At 36.9% G+C, this 23824-nt stretch overlaps 1 protein-coding gene across 3 annotated transcripts in view; it reads left to right on the top strand.

Moving 5' to 3' along the window:
• GOLIM4 (golgi integral membrane protein 4) overlaps nt 1-23824 on the top strand; it is a 79567-nt gene that overhangs the window by 34212 nt on the left and 21531 nt on the right. For 2 of the 3 annotated variants that reach the window (XM_012734486.1, XM_004674936.2), the window contains exons 2-8: nt 10901-10975; nt 12456-12505; nt 12921-12974; nt 14271-14421; nt 16279-16361; nt 16888-16971; nt 20935-21093. In XM_012734486.1, the coding sequence (XP_012589940.1) occupies nt 10901-10975; nt 12456-12505; nt 12921-12974; nt 14271-14421; nt 16279-16361; nt 16888-16971; nt 20935-21093 (656 nt within the window). The remainder of the gene's footprint in view (nt 1-10900; nt 10976-12455; nt 12506-12920; nt 12975-14270; nt 14422-16278; nt 16362-16887; nt 16972-20934; nt 21094-23824) is intronic. The other variant, XM_012734491.1, reaches the window with a different exon arrangement.

Raw genomic sequence — 23824 nt, 5'->3', positions numbered from 1 at the left:
TTTTTTTTTTTTGGTTGCTGAGTAATATTCCATTGTGTATATATACCACATCTTTTTAATCCAGTCATCCACATTTGGGCTGTTTCCATGTCTTTTCATTTGTAAATAAAGCAGCAATAAACATGGGAGTGCAGTTATCTTTTTTGAATCAGTGTTTTTGTGTCTTTTGTGTAGATACCTTGGAGTGGGATTGCTGGATCATATGGAAGGTCCATGTTAAGCAGTTTGAGGAACCTCCAAACAGTTTTCCATATTGGTTGTACTAGTTTGCATTCTCACCAGCAGTGCAGTAGAGTTCCTTTTCCCCCACATCCTCACCAACATTTGTTGTTTCTAGTTGTTTTAAGATGCACCATTCTCACTCTCCCCAGTGCTTTTTAACAAAACTATCCCTTGCCACTCAGCTCCACCTTTCATTAGGTGGGTCAGGGAACATGCCCCACTTTTTAGATTGCACAGTTATATCTTTATAATGTAGTTTGAAATCTGGAAGTGTGATTTGTTCATTTCCCCCCTTTTTATTCAGAAAAGCTTTGGCTATTCAGGATCTTGTGTGTATCTGTAAATTGCTTTGGGTAGGTGGCCATTTTGAAGATGTTCCAAGCCTGTGTGTGTGTGTGTGTAATCTTTTCAATTCTTTGTATCTTCTATTTCTTTTCATGATATGTTCTGTTTTTCTTGTATAGATCTTTCATTCCCTTTATTGGATTTGTTCCCAGATATTTATTTATTTATTGGTGAGATTATAAATGGATGACTTGTTTAATTTCTTTTTCTAGATCATTATTTGCATATAAGAAGACAACTGTTTTTTGTATGTTGATTTTGTATACTACCACTTTTCTGTAGTAGGTTGTTTTAATTAGCTTTACCAAGACATCTTTAGGGTTCTCTTTCTACGTATTATCGCATCAAGTACAAATAATGACAACTTTATTTCTTTCTCAATTTGAATTAATTGTATAACTTTCTCTTGCCTAATTGCTCTAGCAAGGATTTCTAATACTATGTTGAGGAGCAGTGATCATAGTGGACATCCACGTCTTATACCAGACCTTAGTGGAGAGGCTTTCAGTTTGTCACCATTGAGAATGAAACTAGTTGTGGGATTATCACATCTGGCTTTTCTTATGTTAGCATATGTTCCTCTTATCCCCAATCTTTCAAGGGTTTTCATCATAAATGAATGTTGAATTTTATCAAATGCTTTCTAAGCATATATTGATATGATTATATAATTTTTCTTTCCTTTTAGTACATGTAGTTAATTATATTTATTAATTTTTGGATGTTGAAATATCCTTGTGTTCCTGGTATAAATCCTACTTGATCATGATGTATAATCCTTTTCAAACATTGTTTGATTGGATTGCTAAGATTTTATTGGGGATTTTTTTATCTGTCTTCACTGGGAGAGATTTGTCTGTAGTTTCTTTCTTTGTGCTTTCTTTGGTTTTGCAAGTAATATGTTGTATTCAGAAAATATATTTGGAAATAGTCCTTTTTGAATTTTTGAAAGAGTCTAAGCATTTAATAAATTTTTGAAAGTTTGGCTTCTTTGTGAAGACTTGTGACCCTGGACTTTGTTTTTGAAGAGTTTTGATTACTGTTTCAATTTCCTTGCATAAAATTAATGATTTTCAATTTCTTCCCTATTCACTCTTAGATAAATATGTAATTCTAAGAATCTCTCCATTCCATGTCACGAGTTAAACTTGCTTGAATATAAATAACCATAGTAATATTAGTAATATCTCAATATTCTCTGAAATCATGTTGTGACTTCTCTTCCATTTTTAGTACTATTTAGTTTTTCTCCCCTTTTTTTTTAACTGAAGCTAGCTAAATGTTTGTCTATTTCACTCATTTTTTAATTTTTTTTCATAGAACCACCCTTAGGTTTCATTGATTTTTTTTGGGAATGTCTTTTTGATTTTTATTTCATTTATCTGTTCTTTTTTAGTATTTCCTCCTTCTGGCTTTAGAGTTTTTTGTTAGTATGTTTTCTTTCTTCTAGTCTTTCAGATGAGAAACAAGATTGTTTATTTGGGTTTCTTCTTGTTTATTGGTATAGACCTTATTACTAATATAAACTTTCCTCTTAGTACTGTTCTTGTGTTCCATAAGTTCTAGAAAGTTGTGTCCTCATTGTCATTTGTTTAGAGGTCTTGTTTACTTATGTATTTTTACATTATTGTTCTTTTTTGTATAATATTTGATTTCTCCTTGGTATAGTCCTCATAAAATTCCCACCACCAGACACCCATGACCCATCACTACAGTCTCGTGTGCACTTCCCTCCCCTGTTTAGATCTCTCCCTGTCCCTCCCCTTCTGTGTGTCTCGGATTATGTTTGCAAGACTACTCAGGTTCAGAAAAACCATGGGATTTATTTAACAAACAGATGAATAAAAGAGTTACTCAGGCCAAAAATGGTCATTTACCTCACGTGAAGCAGTGTCCAGTGTTTTAAAGTCCTCGGCTCCCAAAATCTTCCTGCCACTGGAGACAGAGCACATATGGCAGCCAGACTATAGGCCAGGATCCAGGTCACTCAGGTAGTAGAACACCAGCAGAGAATGCTCAACAGAGCTGCACTGATGCCCTAGCAAGCACCAGACAAGTAACACACAAAACAGCTGCTATGATAGCCGAACAGATCTTCACTTTTTCCTTCCAGGTTCTAACAGCAGCAAAGCTGGGAACAGCAGCAAAGCTGGGAACAGATTCAGTTGCTCAGCTACCTGCAAAGTCTCCAAACTTTTATTGTCTTCACATTGGCTGCTGGAGGCCTCACCCATGTCCTTTTGAGGCCCTCAACAGCCTTCTGGAAGATCTGCATGGTGGGGGCAGAAATGGCTGACCCTGAAATTGCTGAAGATCCAATAATGATGAAATCCCAAATGTTGAATCCAAAACACTGAATCCTGAACACTGAATCCTGTGGGATGTTTCTGCAATCCCTTATATTTCTTATCAGAGTCTCCACCTATCACTGATACCCTGTTTGCATTTTCCCTGGGGCTATTTATTCTACCAGCACCCCTCTGCTGTTAAAATTTTACTGAATTCCAATCAAACTGGTGCATTAGGTTTATGACATCTTCAGGACTTTGATCCAGCAGACTATCTTTCTACGTTCCCTCAGTGCTAACTAGAAGTGTATAAGCAGTTTAGTGTTGTAGAGACAAAATACCATGGAGGAAGAGTAAGAAGTGACTTTAGATGTGTAATTTATCTCAGAGGGGTCCTTTGTTAAGTTTCAGACATAACCAGCAGTACCCTACTAGCTACCAATAACTTGAGTTATTTAACGTACGTGTATCATCCTTGTATTCCTGTTCATTGTGTGATTTGGAGCATTTAGGTAGTTTTATTTTATTTCCAAAATATATTGCATTTCTCTGTATTTGCTCCTGTCAATAATTGCTACATGTGCTTGAATCTCATAAGGTAATATTGCCTTCATCTTACAAAATCACCACATAGAAAAGAGGAGGTCTCAGCCCTCCCTTGTTGCACAACAGGTTTAAGTGCAGCACTGCAAGCCAGCCTCAGCCACTTGGGTGCAAGTTTGGTCCCCCAGCCCTAGAGGTGATCCACATGGAGCAACAGTCCTCTCCTGTCTGGGCTGCTGCTCCCCTCAGCAGTGTACTTCGTGGATCTGCCTGTTCTGCTCCCCACTCTGTCTCTGGTGAAACCTCTCACCATCCCTGCACCTCTGGCTTGTACCCCAGTTCTATATGTATATATAAGTAAATCTTAAAAAAGAAGAAAGAAAAGAAAAAAGGAAGTCTGGTTTTACTGGAATCAGTACAAAGCCCTGCTGTTACAGGGTGCTTTTCTAATTGCTTTATTTGTAACAGAGCACTGTGTGGGGAAGACACGTTAACCTTAAATAACCTTGTTTAATGCAGATATTTAGAAGGCACCTGGCAGTCTTTCTTTTTTGAAAAGAGACAGTAGCATTTAAGGTAGTAGATATTTATTCAAGAATGTGTCCTCACTGCTGCAAATGCCAAATGCCTTTATCAACAGTCTTTTCACCAAACTACCCCCCCTCCCCAAACAACAACAAAAAACAAAATGTGCCCAATATATTTAGGAGTTGGTTGTATAGAAAGCATGAATATGCACCTTCAGGGAAAATGACATCATTGTCTGTCCTAATTTTTCCAAAGTATCTGTGGTTTAGAACTTTTCTAGTGATGTCATCAGACGGGTTCTCAAATGCAATGACAATGGGTTACACTTCAGCAAGCTGTCAGAGAACTGAAAACTGCCCTGAGGTGATGCAGAGACAGATGTCAGATGTGCATGTGAAATGTCTAATGAAGTTAAATTGCTTGGAGAGGTAGGTGTTAAAACAAGTGACATATCTAAATATATTTTATATTTCACTATTACACTTACATAACTAGAAATATGATCTTATAATTTTATATAAGCAGTTATATATTCAGAAATGTACATGAATCATAGGTATATAAATGAACAAGTTTTCACAAAGCTGACAGTATAGCCAGCTCACAGATGAAGAATTAGAATACTACCAGCATCCTAAAATGCTCCCTCTTGCTCTCTTCCAGTCATTGCTGCCTCCCACAGCCACATGTACAGTGTGAATAATATCCTACTCAAATTGACTTTGCCTGGTTTTGAACTTTTTATAAATAGAATCATTCAGTAAGTACTACTTCATGCTTGGCTTCTATACGTTAGGAGAGATGTGAAATGCATTGGTATCATTGTATTTAGTTTGTTCACATTGTTGAAAGACATTTATGCTCTAAACAACTATATCCTTTCTACCGTGATGGAGGCTGGTCTGGATTCTAGCTTGGGACTACTGTGAATAGGGCTACCCTTAGAACTCTCTTGTATGACTTTTGGTGAAGAAATATCCAATATTTGGTTGGGTATATTATTACTGGGAGTGTGACTTATGGGCCACAAACTATGACAAATGGATTTCTAAAATGATTGTACCAGTTTACACATTCATCAACAAAGTGTGAGGTTCTTTCTTGCACATTACTGCCAACTCTTGGTATTTTCTGTCTTTTTTATTTCAGTTATTTTGATGGGAGAATAGTTGTCTTGCATTGTAACTTTGATTTCACTGATGACTACTTGAATACTCTGTTAGAATGTCTTTCAGTGCTTGTCATATCTTTGTCACTTCCCACTCTTTTCACTCCCTGAACATTTTGTATATCCTAGTTTGCGCCCCCCCCCCAAAAAAAAAAAATCAGTGTTCTTTTTTTTGGATCATTTTATTGGATGAAATGGAAATCAACCTATCCTGGGACAATATGAAGTTTAATCTTTATTTTTATTTATTTTAAATATCGATTTATTTATGCATATAAGAACTGGGGTGTAGGACAGAGGTGCAGGGGGTGAGATGATTCACCAGAGGCATTGTGGGGAGCAAAATAAGCAGGTCTACTGGAATAACACTGCTGAGGGGAGCAGTAGGCAAGACAGGAGAAGTCTGCTGCTTCCTGGCTGGGGATTGAACTCCTGTTGCAATGGTTGATATATTGCTAATGTTTTAACCCCTGCACCACCAGGGAGTTCTAGTTTAACCTGTCTAACCTTTATTTTTGGTTAGGGCAGTGAACTCCTAATTGATCTATCAGCATCTGTTCTCTCTTGTACTCTTTATCTTATGCATTACCCATAGTTATTTTTTACCACCATACAGAACTCAAGTCAATTATAGCCTCTCATTCATCTGTTTCCTACCCTGATTACCCAGTGTCCTGTCAGCACTATGCAAAACATAGTGTTTCCAGAACTCTTGAAATGTTGATGTGGAGCAGGTTAGGCACACTTGGTAAACATTCAGATTATTAGGCCTCTTCCATCAAAACCGATTCAGTAAATTGGGATTTTGTTCCAGGGATGTATGCTGTTAACAGACACTCCAGGATATGGCTCTTTGGGAGAGAGCTGGAGGGATTATACATGTAAAGAGTTTTTGTTTTTGCTCCGGTACTCTTGAACATTATGCACTGTTTTGAATTTCCCCTGTTGTATCCGACTGTCATTTTTTTTTTTTTTAAGATTTATTTATTTGTTCATACAGAACTGGGGTACAGGCCAGAGGCTCAGGGGCGGTGAGAGGCTTCATCAGAGACAGAGTGGGGAGCAGAACAGACAGATCTACGAAGTACACTGCTGAGGGGAGCAGCGGGTGTGTCAGGAGAGGTCTGCCTCGCCATGTGGTCACCTCTGGGGCAGGCGGGAATTGAACTCATGCAGAAGTGGCTTTAGATTCTCAGTGCTGTGCTTTAACCCGCTGCACCACCAGGGAGGGCCAGGACTGTCATTTTTTAACATCCATACAAATGTTACCTCTCAGAATCCACATTGGCTTCTGTAGGCTCAGCAAACCACTTTGCAGTTAATAAATGTTTCTCATATTTAAAAACCTGTTTCATCAGAGCCCTTCCTCATGTCAGCTCAAAACATGCCTTGCTTTTCTTTTCTTGTATAAATGCAGAATTGCCGCAGCTGGCACACACGCTCCCATTGCATCTGTCTGGACTACTGTAGACATTGTGTCCAGTCAGGTCATTATTTCAAAATTAAAAGTAGCATCATATTTTCCTGCTCTGAACCCTTCTTGGCATCCCATTTCTCAGTGTGAAAGCCAGACTCTTCACTTGGTGGTACTGAGCCCATCACAGTCTGCATCATCCCCACCTCCACCCTTCAGTTTGCTAGGTTCACTTTGTCTAGCTACACCAGCATCTTGCTTTTTTTTTTTTTTTTTTAGAAAATTCCATACTTTCTTGTACTGTAGGACTTTTAAAATTCCAGCTCCTTTTATCTGGAATGTTTCCCCCAGATGTCTGTAGTACTAGCACAGTTTTTTCAAGTCTTGGCTTAAATGTCATCCCAGTGAGTCCTGCCTTAACTGCCTTATCGTGGGCAGGTTTTTTGTTTCTTTTTTTTACTTTTGTATTCAAATATCAGAGCAATACTTGGCAATAATAAATGCTAAAAGAATATTGTTTGGCTTGTTGGATGAACTATTAATGGTGCAATACGTAAGAGATCTTAAATAGCATACTTTATAAGCTACATTTTAATGAAATCCTTTCGAAGCTGCGTTGCATATTTTCAAATTTTGAAGTGAAATCTTGGCATTGGGAATTTGGATAAAAATGGGGTTGCTTATGTATTTCTATACTAACCTGAAGGAGAAGGGAATTGTTGCCTAGTTTATTCTTCACTAGTTGTGGGTATTATCTGGGAGATAGGTTTTTTCCATAACAGGATTTTAAGAGTTTATACTTGAATACTGTATTTTAGGTTGTTCCCTCATTGCTGACATAACTTGAAGTGTTGATATAGATTCTCATGAAGAAATCACATAAATTAATGAAAAATGGTCTTTTATGAATGGTTTGAGCACCTCAGCTTTGAGACATGTATGCATAAAGTCATAGCCCTGTTATAAAACTTAGTGCTTTTGCATATTTTAGCCCATCTGAAGGACATCTTTATGCATTCTTGTGTAAATTTTGAGTCAACAGGAACCTAATCCCTCCTTTGTATTCTGTTTTTCTTGAATTATTTCCTGAAATATAATTATGCTGTTCTGCTGAAGTCTAACTGCTAGCTAAGAAAAGTATTACTGTGCAGGATATATTTATGTACATCTAATTTTAGAGTAACTTTTGCTTTTCCTGTGAGTCCTTTCTTTTCATATAGAGGCATATATTGACACATATGCATGTATATTTATGCATGACTTTGAGAATATAATTTTTATTTTGTATTATATAGCATTTCCATGGGATAGGAGGATAGTTTTCAAATTTACAAAGGTTACATTTACAAATCTGCTGGATCAGTAGTTCAGTATGTCAAGTCCAGTATGTCATCCCACCCCACCTAACCTTTGGTTATCTCTAATTATCAGACAGCCTGCCATTCACTATACTAGGGGTACATTTGTGAACTAAAGTAAATGAGGAATTCTTGCTCTGACTTAGCTTATTTTAGTTGGATGTAGTAGAGAGTATAAGAGCTAAGGAGAAAAGTGAAGTAGGGAAGGAGACAGGATATTGTTGAGGGTGGGAAGCAGGTTGTTATTTAGATAGCTTGTTCAGGCAGGATTTGGTATGAAGGTATCATTGTAGCCAGTATCTTCAAGAACTGAGAGAGCTAGCCAGGTGTCTAGAGGAGGAGCAGTGGAAACTCAGGGAAAAGGCTGTGTGAGGTCCTGAGATGAAAGTGTGCCTGGCATGTTTAGGGAATTGCCAGGAGGCTGCAGTGGATGGAGCAGGATGAACTATAGGATCATCCGTGGGCTTGGGTTTTGCTCAATTTGATGGGAAGCCACTGGAAGGTCTTGCCCCCAGGCTTGAAACATAAATATGTAATTTAGTAAAGGGAACTAACCTTAGGCAAATATTAATTAATAATTAAATTCAGCTATAAATTGTCAAAACAGACTGGAAAGGTTGAATTGTACTGGAAGATATGAAACTGGAATTGAGTGAGAAATACAATCTTAAAAGTAGGAGCTATCTGTGAGAGTTCCTCGTGAAGTTGTGAAAGTGGATGCAGATCTCTAGGATACTTTGTTCAGTCTGGTGGAACCCTGAGGTGAAGCCACAGGGTGCAGAATGTCCTGAAGGATGGGCCCCGAGAGGGATCCTGTGAGATCCTCACCACTGTACTGCTTCCTCCCGCTTCTCTTTTTTCTGTCTTGTATTTAGTGGACAAGTTGGTTTCTAAGGCAATCTCCTTGTCAGACTTCTCATGAGGTAATATTATAAAAGAAGGAAAGATAATTGGAAAACAATGATGTGGTCTTCATGTTAATAAGTAACTCATTGTTCTACAGTGAGGCAGGTGGGCTTCTTTACCACCTGCAGTTACACTTCAATTAGAACCACCATGAAAACTATCCTCAAAGACTGTGATAAATAGCTCTGATTTTAGACCTAAAAACAAAAACAAAGCTTCAGAATGGTGACATCCTGAAAACTTATTGATTTTAGTTTACTTTATGAAAAACACATAGTTGTTCATTTTATTTTTTTCACTTGTAAAATGATAAAGGTACTTGCAGTTCTTAATGTTTTCACACATTGAATTCTGTGACTTTCATACTAAGCTTCAGTTGTTTGTTTTTTTTTCAATAAAGTTAAAACATTTTGTTATCATCAGAACTGAAAGCAAATTTCATGGACTGTTGCTCCTGCCAAAGAAATATTGCCCTCTCTTGGCTTAAGGTGTTAGGACACTTAGCAGTGTTTTCTGTCTAATTTTAGAGTCTTGCTTTCTAAATCTGAATTGGAGCAGTTTTCTCTGAAATGTCATAGGTTCTTATTTTGCCCAGAAATGAATGTATATAGCTAATTTCTCATGTGACTTTTAGATGGAAGTCAGAGTTAAAATGGAAAATTGCTGTGGGAAACTGGCAGGGTTGTAAACTCGTGAGTGTTTTTAAGGGCAAATAAAACCTTTTTCCATTCTTGACTGCACGAAAATTATTAAACTCTTCAGTAAGCTGGGGAGGTGATGAGTATTATGAATTTTCATCTTTCTCTCATGAGATCTTGTGATTCAAATCCTGTCCTATTGCAGTATTATTCTGCATTAAATATCCTGAATACCAAGATTGAAGCAATATTTTTATACTTGTTTGTCCTTAAACTTTTCAGTGCTGTGAGAATGCTCATTATATACCATTTTTGTTGCAAAGGTTCTATCAGTATTAGTTCATCTTGACTGATGCCCTTGACTTCAGAGTATAAATAGAAAAATAGAGATAGGTGACAGGGATTGATTAACAATCCTCCTTCTAAGCGAAACAGTAAACCTATCTAGATAAATCACTAGCTCAAAAGGCTGGAGAAAACATGTTAAAAGAATTAAGGGTAGTATGAGTGTATTTATGTGAGTTTAAATTGATAGAGAAATTTCCTAGAAGAGTTATAAGGACACAGATTCTATCTGGTTGTTTTTACTGTCCTTCCATTTTTATTAGAAAATAGACTTATGGGTTTTAAACTCTTGGAATGATTTTTGCTTTCTTTTTTTTTAAGGAAAAGTATTCAGTAAATGTAACAAAAATCAGTACTTAATGACCTTTTCAAGTCTGTGTGTGGGTGTATGTATAATTACATGTGTACTATGTAATATATACATAGCATATATATATAGTGCCTGTATATAACTTTATATGTAATTACCATGTTGTTACTACTTGACTTTAGTTACAGAGTTGAAAGGGCTTGAAGAAGACTCTTTATTCCTTCTCTAGTATTTTTGAAGCCATCACAGACAGGTGAAAAAAACATTATTTTCCAGCATTAACTTTTCATCAAGGGGTATTCTAAGTACTTGGTATATATTAACTCATTTAACCTTAATAATCACCAAAGGCATAGGTACTGCTCTTATCCCCACATGTCATGTAAGGAAACAAATTCAAAGAAGTTCAGCAACTTGTCCCATAAAAAAATGGATCTGTAAGAAAAAGAAAAATACCGGATGGTGTCACTCATGGAAGGACCATGGGGGAAAAATAAGAATAATGAACGACTATTTACCAGAGACATTTTACAGGGGTGGAGTGGGGAATGGGATAAAAAATGGGGCAGGGGAGGGAAATGCACGGGACTATGGTGATGGCACATGGGTGATGCGGTGGTGACAGGATTCACTAGATACAGAGTGGGGAACAGAACAGGCCGACTGACAAAGTACACTGCTGAGGGGAGCAGTGGGCGGGTCAGGCGCCATGTGGGTCACCTCCGGGGCGGAGATCAAACTCATGCGAAAGTGGCTTTAGTTTCTTAGTGCTGTGGTTTAACCCACTGCACCACCAGGGAGGGCCCTGTACTCAAATTTTAACTTTTTTTTCCAGTTGTATATGAACACAGATCAAGATTAGAGAAGTCATTGCAAAAGGAAAGACTTGAACATAAGAAAGCAAAGGAAGGTAAGTAGATAATGTAATTTTTATGTCCATGCTTTTATTATATTGTTCTTTGATGAATCCTGTACTTCCTTTATTTATTTATTTATTTTGTAAAGAAATTTTTCAGATTTACCCAGTCAGTTGTATAGGTGGGCAGAGAAAGAGACAGTGTGCAGACAATGTGTCTTGCTTTGTGTAATAAAATAACTCCTGCTAATCTTCCATATGGTTTGTTCCACATTGGTAGTTCATATATTGGTTATACATGTATATATATATATTATACATGTATATATATATTATTTCAATATATAGAAACATTTTTTTTATTTGGATGTTACTAATATCCAAGACTTCTGTGAGCAGATATATATATATTCATGTGTGCTTATATACATTTAAAACAAAGTGATCACATTAATGTTGACTTTTGCTTTTTATTTTTTTTAAGATTTATTTATTTATGCATATAGAATTGGCATAAAGGCTAGAGGTGCAGAGGATGAGTGGATTCACCAGAGACAGAGTAAGAGTGGGAAGCAGAACAGACAGATGTTCTGAAATACACTGCTGAGGGGAGCAGCCAGCAAGGCAGGAGAAGTCTGCTACGACATGTGGGCCAGCTCCCTGGCCTGGAATCGAACTTGTGCTGCTTTGGCTGTGGATAGCTTCATAGTGCTATGCTTTAACATCTTGTAACAATAGGGAGGATTTAACTTTTATTTTTTAAGGCTTTTATTGGCACAGCCAATTGATTCCGTTTGAAAAATTTAACATTTAGCCCAAGTACTAGGAAATGCAATTGTTTTTTACCAAAATTTTCTATAAAGCATAGACTTTATACAATTTGTGATTTTATGTTATTGACATTCTTATTTTTATTTATTCATGTTTTGTGCTAAATCTTGACATTTACATTGGCTGTACTGTCTGATTACCATGGTTTGGTGTAGAAGGAGGGGAAACAGTTTGGGTTAGGAAGTTTTCGCTACCCCTGGATTAAGACTGTGAAGAAAAGCTTAACATCATTAAAATACTTTGATGGGTTTTGATTTCCTTATCATCAAATGCAGAATGATTTTATAGGGCCATCTAGTGGATAATAAAGCTTTAGGAGCATTCAAAGCTGGATGACTTAGTATGCCACCTAGTGGATTATAATAAATCATCTCTATTTTGGGTTGTATCTCATATTTTCTTCTTAATTGCTGGAGAAGTAATCACAGTGATGTTTTAAATGTACTTTTAATTAATTGGTTATAGTGTGATTTTGTTGATGCAAGATATATAACCTTAAGGCATAAATGGAGATTATAGAATAATTTTCAACTTTTTTAAAGCATTAAGAGAGAAAATAAAGTGTACAAGTAACCAAATAGATTGTTTTAAACCTAAACCTTTTTTTGAAAGTCTGACTAAAGTGTGCACTTATTCTTAAATATGTTAATTATTCCGCCATAAATTAATTTAAATTCTCTTTTCTCCAATTTGTATTCCTTAGATTTTCTTGTTTATAAGTTAGAAGCACAAGAAACATTAAATAAGGGAAGGGTAAGTTTTTTTTTTAGTTTTTTTTTTCCTTGAAAGTTGAAGTAAGTGAAAATATAGCCACAAGATCTTCTGTTCTGTTAATCATTGGAATTGTAGTGCTGAAATACATTTTTTTGGCCACCTGAAATTTCCGATAGAGAGACTTTATTACTTTATTTGTTCATTCTCTCTGTAGAATGTAATATTTATTTTAGCTTGTCTTTGCACAACTTTACTATTACTTGCACAGACAGTATTGTGTAGGCTCTAAGTACTTGGCCTACAGCTGGCGTTTAAAAGCACTCAGTATCAATGAGTGATACTGACATTTAAATCGTTGTCCATATTAACTGGAGAAAAACAAATCTTCCTATTATTATAAGAAAAAAATTACCTGTAATTTTGTTGTGTTAACTATTTTCTTTTCAATTTACAGCAAGATTCCAATAGTAGATATAGTGCATTGAATGTTCAACATCAGATGCTAAAAGTGAGTAACATAAGCTTGTTCTTCAAGAATGAATTAAAGGATTAAGTTTCATACATGATTAAAGAAGGCTTGTAGAGAATGGATTTGTATGGGCTATGGTATATTAAAATGATATTTAGATAGAAATGACATGTAGCTATAATGTCTTATCATATTTATCAGATACCTTACCACATTACACATTTTCTATAAATCAGACTCTCCAGTCAACTAATTATTGACTTCATTTTCACTTTGTTCTGTAAGGCTTTCTATTTGTTTATTTAATATCTCTCAGTGTTTCTCCTTAGATACTTTCTTTTATCTTAGGATCTTTGGAGATAGTAGGTCTACTAGAAAGCTCCCTTCTTCTTACTGACTGTGTCCTTTTGTAGAGGAATTTATATATAAAGATTTTCCTTCCTGTGTTATTAGGCAAAACTCATTAATGTGTATCAAGAAGATGAGAGAGAGGGAGTGAAGGATTCACTGGTCTGTCAAGTTAGGAGATAAAGGTGTATCATTGTGCCATTAGGCACAGTAGGAAAACTGCTGTGATCTCTTACCTTAGCTCCCAGCTCTTTATATACACTGCTGAGGGGAGCAGCGGGCGGGTTAGGAGGGGTCTGCCCACGCCATGTGGTCACCTCCGGGGCAGGCGGGAATCGAACTCATGCGGAAGTGGCTTTAGCTTCTTAGTGCAGTGCTTTAACCCGCTGCACCACGAGGGAGGGCCCCGGAAGCCATAGATTTTACCAAAGTGGTGAGTACAGCATAATATTATAATTAGTGGCAAGATAAATAGACTTGTTTTCTAACCCATTGATTGATTAGTCCCCTAATGAGAAAAGCATCTTTTCTACTCCTTCACTAAACTTGATTATTAGGAAGAATAGAAACCAAAGAAAGGAAATTAAATTGGTGCTGGGAAAACAATGCATTGAAAGAGGAAGTCTAGAATACTCAGGAAGGCACAAATTTTTCCAGTAGCTTTACCTAGTTTCCAGTAATGTCAATCCTTGGGAATGTTCCCAGTAGCCCCCTTTTACATCTTTCATGCTAAGTTCTAATTTCTTGTTGTTCACTTGATGTTAGAATCTAAGGAGAATGTTATTTTTGGCTCTGATCCCAAACTATTCATTGAATGTAAGGAAAGTAGAGAGGAACTACATGAATTAAAAGCAACTTGAGGAAAAGGAAGCCTACTTCTTCACTTGTTCCTGATTTTTTTCAAGAGACAGGCTCTGCTATTTAAAAAAAATATACTTTTATAACATTTGGAGACTGTAAATCACCACTCAAATTTCATCTTTGCAGAGTCAACATGAGGAGCTCAAGAAACAGCACAGTGATTTAGAAGAAGAACACCGTAAGCAAGGAGAAGACTTCAGTAGGACATTTAATGACCATAAACAGAAATACTTGCAGCTGCAGCAAGAGAAAGAACAAGAACTTTCTAAGTTAAAAGGTATTTGGAAATCTTATCAGCCAGTTTATATGGAAATATGACTCATAACTACATTTAGTAGAAGAGTAGACTTGTTTTTTTTTTCTTTTTGCATAATGATTGGTCTACACTTACCATGTGGTCTGTTATCAGCCACTTATATCTCTGTAACTCTTTGGGTTTGTCTAGTGAATCTGAGTGAAATACTTGTATTTTTCAATGGGGTGCATTGGCCATGTTGGGCAAGGCACTTCATTTTTCATATGTGATGGAGACATTTAGTATGTCTGACCTGTTCCCTCAAAATGGCAGTACTGTCCCCTAGGCATTTGGACAGTTTCCCCAGGCATTTCTTAAATTTCCAAGGGTGCAGAAAGACTCCGTGCTACTTGTTAAGAGCAGCCTCGAAAAGTACCTGCTCTGTAGTCACTGCCCAGTTACTGGCTGTTCTTCAGTTGCTTGTTTTGTGATCCTTGAGAAATTGATAAATTGTGTAATTAATGCAGACTCATCTATAAAACTGAGATAATCATACAAGTTATCAAGCTGCAGGGTTGGTATGAGGGTTAAATAATTTATGTAAAGTACCTAGAATATTTAGTGGTCTGTGGTAAATCTTTAATGTAAAGTAACTGCCATCTACACCAGCACCAGATGTTTGCATAGTAATATGCTCAGATACCTGTCATGCTTTAAGTATATGTGACTTCTGGAAAAGGGAAATAGGTATTTTACAATCATCTTTTCAGGTGCTAAATACATTCGAAGGAGAAAAATTAGTTTTAAAAGACACCCAGTGATTGTAAAAACAGTGATGAAATCTGAGTAAGCTCTGTAGTCTAGTTAATTGTATTCTGCTAAACAGTTTCCTGGTTTGGATGTATCACATTGCATGTATGCAGATTTCATATTTCTTCCCTAAGAGAAGGTGGGTTATGGGGACTTTAGATTTCTGTGTACTTTTTCCCCCAAATGATTTTAGCAAAAAAGCACATGAAAATCACTAGAAAAGTGAGGAATAAAAACCATGGAAAATAGTACACATATGTGTGAGTTCTGTGTTCTGAGAAAATTCAAGCCTCATATGCTGGTCTAAACATCCTGGCATTGGACCTCCTTGGTGGTGAAGGAGTTAAAGTCTTAGCTCTATCAAGCTATCCACAGCCACTGCTGTATGAGTTTGATCCCCAGCTAGGGAGCTGACCCACATGGCACAGCAGGCCTCTGCTGTCTCATGAGCAGTGTATTTCAGTAGATCTGCCTGTTCTGCTGTCCACTCTGACTTTGGTGAATCTTCTCAGCCCCATAGCTCTGGCCTACACCCCAGTTCTTGTATGCATACATGAATAAAATTAATCTTTAATTAAAAAAAAAAACTGACACTCTGGATAAAAGGAGAAATACAATTAAGTATACAGTGCTTGTGAGAATATACGCACACCTTGAGATTCAAGCAGAGGTCACAAATATAAAAGAAGAATAAGAGAAAGAAAATAAAGGATAGAGAGATCGAGATTCTATGTATAAAGATAACTTATATACAGTACTTGTATTACAAATCAATTTTTAGAAGAAATTTCTCAAAAGACCTTAACACAGTGGGACAATACCTTTGATACTTTACTAAGTGAGTTTCATGTCAACACTTTTGTTTGAGTGATCCTTGATAAAACTAACTTGAACTGCTGAACCAGAATTTATTGTGATGTCCAGTGAATCCATGCCCATCACCAAACTTAATAATTTTTCTTGGCTTGGTGTCCTGTCATAGCTTAAAACAAATCCTAAAACAGTTTACTTTGGACTTTAGATGTGAAAATAACAAAATAAAACCCGAAAATCTCAAGTCTTTATATGGAATTTTCTTTTTTATAATAGAAACTGTATACAATTTGAGGGAAGAGAATCGACAGCTAAGGAAAGCACACCAAGACATACATACGCAGCTTCAAGATGTCAAGGTAAAGTGAAACCAGACATTTTCCTGGCTAGTGTTACTCTGCTTTATCTTGTAGAAAAACTAAACATCATTCTGATTGGCCATATTCACAAATTTACATTGTCATTTTGGGCTTTGCTTAAATTAGAGTGTATGTAATATTTTGCCAAGATGAGTGTATTATATGCTTAAACTAGAGTATATGTAATATCTTAGCCAAGACCAAAGATGGTCTGAAAATCCAAATATTTTATTAGTATTGAAATGATTCATTTAGTAGATAGTTCCATTTTAATAAGCTTTTTGCCCTAGAAGGCCTATTATCGTTGAAGTATCTGTTCCTTTGCCTTGATTTCATTAGAATGAGGATTTTGGATTTGAGATTACTACTTTACTCATAGCCTTCTTGCTACAGTGCTTTTCAATCTTAGCAAATGCTGCAACAACAAAAAAGCAAGCAGCATGTTGGATGGTTATACCACTGTCAGCCAAAGAAGAATTTATGTTAGAATGTTAAAACTCAACATGTAAAATTCTTTTTTGTGTAGCAACAGCATAAGAATTTACTCTCCGAACATGAACAACTTGTAGTGACTTTGGAAGACCACAAGAGTGCACTAGCTGCTGCACAGGTTAGAAGGGTAGCGGCCTCTGCTGGTTCTTTCTAAAGTCTGCTTAACACTTCTGAATTCCTTTTTGCATGTAGTGTCTCACAAGCCAATCTTCAGTGAGCTTCTTAGGACAGAGCTATCCCGATCCTGAGATCTGTGCATGCTTTCAAAATTCAGTCAAGAGAACACTAGGTAATAGGATGTGCACGACTCTTTCTACCCCGCACTAGCCCCCTACATGCAGAAGTCTAATAGTTTAAATCACAGAAATCTCGCCTATCTGGGCTTTTGCTGCTCTCTCACTTGTGATGATTCTTGCTGTAGGAAATACAGGATTTTATGATGTGAGCTTTTACTTCCATCCTTTCTTGCTCCCAGAATTCCAGTCTGCATTCATTCCTCTCAGGACTACATTTAAGTATTGTTGGTCAAATTAAAGAAAATAAGAAGAGAGTTCACTTCACTGGAGAAGTAGAAACAGGAATCCTAAGCTCTATTTGTTCAAAGTCTAGAATGGTCCTTGACATATGGCAGGCCTCAGTGAATAGTTACTGAATGAAGAAACAAGCAGGTGTAAGTGTGGGAGATCTTATTAACACAATACTATGCTTTATATTTTACAGCCTTTATAGTAGGAAAAATATTGGGATTGCTAGCTTGGGATGTGTTCCTTGTCACAAGAGTTTCACTTCTCTTGGTAGAATTAAGAAAAAGGAACAATAAAAACTACCGGTACTTAATCAGGAGGCTATGAATTATTTTGGCATTTATAAAATCATTAAAAGTACAGTGTGATAGACCTTGTTCTGTCCTGGCAACATTGGCATCTGTGTCTGTGAGGTTCCTTTCCAAGTAGTCGTCACTTGGGTATCTCCCTCTGAAACTATAGTTGCATAGTTACTTTTAGATGAGTATGAATTAACTTTACTTTTGAGATTATTTTATTCTAAACCTTCTATATAAAATGCTTGTCAAGTATTTTGCCTATATCTATTACTTATATGACATTGTTTTTCATACTGAAATATGTTATGAACTGATTTGAATACTCTGTGCAGTACAGTGTTCATACATATTAGATTATTAGATTCTAACAATCCAAGAATCCAGAGAAGTATACATTAAATAGTTCATTTAATGGTCCAAATCAAATTCTCTAGCATAATTTCTATGCATAACTTGTTTTTTGAAATATCCTTTGGCTTCCTGTGTGAGCTGCCATTTTCGCCCTTTTTGATAGTTACCAGAACTAGATGATACTTAACAAGAACTGAACAGCTGCCCCCATGTTAAAACTGTCCTGCTCTCCTTGATGTTACTGCAAGCATTCACCTTTCTCATGCAAACCATCTGATGAGATTCTGTGTTCACAACCTGACTTTGAACTATATGAGAGGTTGGGAGGAAGTGAAAATAGAACAGAATCTGAATATTTACAATTTTAACAACTTTATGTAAAGAACTTTTATTTATTTTTTGGTATTCTCAACCAGGTGAGCCATAGGGCATCATCTCCTTTTAGAAATTAATTGTTCTAGGCCCTCCCTGGTGGCGCAGCGGATTAAAGCACCACACTAAGAAGCTAAAAGCTACCTCTGCATGAGTTCGATTCCCGCCTGCCCCAGAGGTGACCACATAGTGTGGCAGACCTCTCCTGACCTGCCTGCTGCTCCCCTCAGCAGTGTACTTCATAGATCTGCCTGTTCTGCTCCCCGCTCTGTCTCTGGTGAAGCCTCTCACTGCCCCTGAGCCTCTGGACTGTACCCCAATTCTGTATGCACAAATAAATAAATCTTTAAAAAAAAGGAAAGAAAGAAAGAAATTGTTCTAAAGGTCAAAGGGAAATAGAGCAGCTGATCCAAGATGTGCGACCAGAACTAAGGGAAGTTTCGTTCATCTCCTGGCACCAAAGGCACACTTAACTCTGGAACCTGTGATTTTTGAGACTTCCCTGAATCACAGTTATGAGTCTTGCTTCAGACTTACTAGGTCCTAATTCCTAGAGTGTGGGCCCAAGTACCTACATTAAAAAAAAAAAAGGCCCTCCCTGGTGGCGCAGCGGGTTAAAGCACTGCTCTGAGAATCTAAAGCCGCTTCCGCATGAGTTCGATTCCCGCCTGCCCCGGAGGTGACCACATGGCGTGGCAGACCTCTCCTGACCCGCCCGCTGCTCCCCTCAGCAGTGTACTTCGTCCATCTGCCTGTTCTGCTCCCCACTCTGTCTCTGGTGAAGCCTCTCGCCGCCCCTGAGCCTCTGGCCTGTACCCCAGTTCTGTATGCACAAATAAATAAATCTTAAAAAAAAAAAAAAAGATTTATTTATTTATTTATGAATACAGAACTGGGGTTTAGGCCAGAGGCACAGGGGGCACTGAGAGGACTTACCAGAAAGAGTGGGGAGCAAAACAGGCAGATTGATGAAGTACACTGCTAAGGGGAACAGTGGGCAAGACAGGAGAGGTCTGCTGCGCCATGTGGGTCAGCTCCCTGGCAGGTATGGAACTTTCGCTGAGGTGGCTGTGTCTAGTTTCATAGTGCTGTACTTTAACCCACTGTGCCACTAGGGAGGGCCCAAGTACCTACATTTTAACTCAGTCTGCTCATCTCTATGCACACTGATATTTGAGAACAACAAACCATAGCACTACTAACTGTTAAAGTAATATATTTAGAAGGCTAAAGAAGAAAGTCTAGAATTGAGGTTATGTGTCCTCCATATTTTAAAATATTAAAATCATTAATATGTAAATGTAATTTTTCTTCACCGCCAAAGTTGGTTTGCAACTGTTTTGATCAACTTCTGGGATAAGGGTCACTCTTAAGCATGTGGTACACCTTTGTTCAAATTACAAATAAGCACTCTGCTCAAACAGATTCAGCAAGCAGACTTCTTCAACTTTCTGTGAATTAGAAAAAGGCAAAAAGATGCCTCTTCCCTGGGGTGTAAGTCACCATGCAGGGTGTGTGGCTGTTGTGATGGGAGCGCCTGCTGGGTCTACCCTCTCTTGCCCTCTCTGCCATGTGACTGAGGAAGGTGGGCTTATATGGAAAACTTGTGGACAAAAGATGTCTATGTTCTTTGTATGTGTTTCTGTAAGTGTGTGCTATGCTTCAGCAATTTTGTTCAATAACATAATAATGAACGAGCACATACTATGTGCATTGATTCTCTTAGTTAACATACTTTCTTTTTCTCTGCTTTCAAGTTATTTAATTAAAATGTCACATGCACAAACACATACAAAGAGACACACATTCCACCGCATACACAGATACACCTATGTGAGTATCTCAGAGACCCGTAATTGTGTTAACTCCTTTATCACATTAGAAGAGACATTCTGAACTCAGAAATAAAAACTTAGTCTCATTTCATTACTTCCATTGCTTTCCAAAATCTGCAGAGCAGCAATACCAAAGGCACTCTAGCAAATCAAAGTCCCCATTTGAGCACAAGTTGACTGGGAAAAGAGAGTGGCCTGAGTTATATATCTATATAATTAACACAGTAGCAATATATATTTTTTTAATCTATGAATCCTTAACTGAAAATGTCACTTGAACCATATTGGCAAAAGATATTTGTACCTGTATTTGTATTATTGTGTGAATTTTTAATAGATTTTGTTGCTATAATTCTGATTGTATAACTTTCTTAAAATTTTAATATTGACATTTATACTAGAAATTATGAAAATTCTGACTTTGTTTAATGTAGCATGAGAAACTAACATCTTAGATATTTTTTCTCTGTTCCCTTTAATTCTATTTTGCATGAGCTTTAAAATGGTTAAGCATGTGCAAGTTAAAAAGAAAAAAAACAAAAACTAGCATGGTAGCAATCTGCCTATTTTTACTAACTTATGTTTAAGTGTAATATTTTTGTCTAATATTCTTGTGAGCCCTAGTGCCCATTTATGAATGATATCTTTTTCCTTTCTTCAAATTGTGCAATGTGCATCCAATTGTGCAATTTATATGCAGACTCAAGTTGCAGAATATAAACAACTGAAAGATACTCTGAATAAGATTCCAAGCTTTCGGAGACCAGATCAATCAGAGCAGCAGAATGTTACCCAGCTGGCACATTCTCCACAAAGTGACAGAGCAGCACATGAGAAGCCACCCCTAGAGCCACAAGAGGTAAGCTGCGTGAATTGGGGCTCTACGGTCAGGTCACTGTGCCTGTCAAGCTGTCATCAGGTGAACCACTCTAAATGTTTCCAACTTTCCTTGTAGAACAGTGTTTCTCAAATTTACGTGTATATCAGTGTCTCCAGCAGGGCTGTAAGTACAGATTCTTTGGCCCCAGTCTAGAGATTTTTATTCAGTTAATTTGGGGGGGGGGGGCTGAGATATTGCATTTAAAGTGAATTAGCTAGTCTGGGGAGCATACTTTAAAAACTTCTGTAGTATTCTCTGTGAAATACTGTCTTTATTCATGTGGATTTCTTTGTTTAAAGGCGCTGCAGTCAACCCCTGTTGTATCTGAGTTTTTAAGGGTTGTTTTGTTTTGTTTTCCTTTTGGGGGTATACTGAGAAGGTTAATGATCATGAGGCTATTTTGTGAAACCAGCCCACTCAAGGAGTAAGGTTGATAACATATTTGAAGCGGATACAGTGCTTTCAAAGGCCTTACTGAAACTACCAAGGTTATGAGTACCATATCATAATGTACTTTTTTGTATTCTATCCTTCATTAAAATTAAACATGCTTAAGATATCTCCTTAGTGGAACATTAAAACTAGTGTTACCCCATCATTAATTCTTACGAAGCTGTTTTTGCAGTTGCATGTGTAATAGAAATTGAAACATGGCATCATACCCTCTGACAAAATTGTTTTGAATAGTGAATATTTAAAACTTGCCCTGGTTTCCATCTCAGGGGAATAATTAAGTTGGCCTGAGTGGACTTCTTATGAGTCCTGCTTTAGTGCAGAGTGCCTTCATAGATGGGTTTTGTGTCATCATGGACTCTGGGTCCTGCATTATCACTAACTTAAGATTACACAGCCAAATTCATGACCCAGGAATTGGTTCTATTCTTTATCCTAGTTCGGTTGCCTGTTCCATGGATTAATCTTTCGATGACTCAGAACGACAGGTTTTCCACCTGTGAAGTACAGATAGCAGTTAACTGCTCTAAACTGTTTAGAGGGATACTGTGGATATAAATGACAGGTGTTTGAAAATTCTCAGGGCTCTTCAATGAAATATTGATTTCTTACAAAGCCAGGGCTGTCAAACTTGCCAGGTATGCAGCAACATTGCTAAAATGTGCCCAACTAAACATTGTCCCCTGATGTCTGTGATAAGACTAATCTCCATGGTTTATTTACTTTTGATATTATATCATCATTTTTTTCACTCCTCTTTTATTAGTGAAGACGCACACACACACATATGCCATCTTATCAAAATCAATTTAAAGGTTTAATGCAATGCCTATCACAATACCAGTGACTTCTTTTGTTAGAAAATAAATAGATCAACAATTATCAAATCTATATGCAAGCACAAAAAGCCCAAATAGCTAACAAAATCTAAAGAAGAAAAATGGAGGCATCACACATTCTGACTTTAAGCAATAGTACGCAGCAACTTTAAGGAAAATAGCATGGTACTAGAGGAAAAACAGAAGGTTAGATCAGTGGGACAGAATTGAAAGCCTAGAGATACGTCCATGGAGATATGGACAGCTAATTTTCAATAAAGAAATTAAGACCTCACTGTGGAGAAAAGACAGCCTTTTTAATGGATAGTGCTAGTAAACATGGACAGCCAGATGCACAATCATCAAGCAAGCTCCATATTTAACACCTTACAGGAAAAGTCACTCAAAATTGATTAAAGATTTGCACAAAAGAACCAAAGTCATAAAGTATTTGAAAGAACATACAGAGGACACACTACAGTACATCTACTACAAAGAGGTATTTGGAAATACAACCCCAGCAGCAAGGGAAGCAAAAACAAAATAAACAAGTAGGACTAGATTAAGCTTAAAAGCTTTTGTAATTCAAAACAACAGAAGTCATTACAAAAATAAATAGGCAACCTTCAGAATGGGGAAAAAATTATTTGTATACCATATATCTGATAAGGGGTTAATCTGAGAAATTTACAAAATTATTTGCCCAGTCCAACAACGAAGAAACAAATGACCCAATTAAAAAAAAAAAATGGACAGTGAACTTCAATAGACAGATCTCTAAAGTAGACTTTCAGATGGTCTACACACATATGAAACAATGTTCAGTGTCACTTAATGGATGAGAAATACAAATTAAAACAACACTGAGATATTACCCTCGCCCCTAAGAGAAAGGTCATATACAAATGAATGGAATTAACAAATGTTGACCAGGTTGTGATGTAAAAGGAACTCTCCTTCTGTATTGGTGGGAATGTGATTGGTACCACCCTTGTGGGAAATGATATAGAGATGTCTGAAGAAAATAGAAGTGGACATCTCTTTTGAGCCAGCAATACTGCCATAATGTATTTATACAAATAACATGAAAGATTTAATAGGAAAAAATCTAGCTATATATGTGTACATAACAGTACTCTTTATAACTGCCAGATCATGGGATCAACCTATGTGCCCTTCAACAGGTGAATGGAGAAAGTGTGAAACATATCTATTCAATTAAATATTATGCAGGTGTGCAGAAAGATGAAACAGTGGCCTATAGCACAAAATGGATGGATCTTGGGGGTGATTATGTCGAGTGAAATCAGCCAAACAATGAAAGACAGATTGCAGATGGTTTCACTTATCTACAGAATATAAATAACCAAAAACAATTACATGCAAACAATAGAAGAAATAAAAATATGAACGTGGCAAAAAAAAAAAAAAAGATAATA

Source organism: Condylura cristata, unplaced genomic scaffold (genome assembly GCF_000260355.1).
Source record: "Condylura cristata isolate star-nosed mole 26May11 unplaced genomic scaffold, ConCri1.0 scaffold00003, whole genome shotgun sequence".
NCBI lineage: Eukaryota > Metazoa > Chordata > Mammalia > Eulipotyphla > Talpidae > Condylura > Condylura cristata.
Note: the sequence above shows the minus strand (reverse complement) of the source record. Positions and strands in the feature narration are given on the sequence as shown.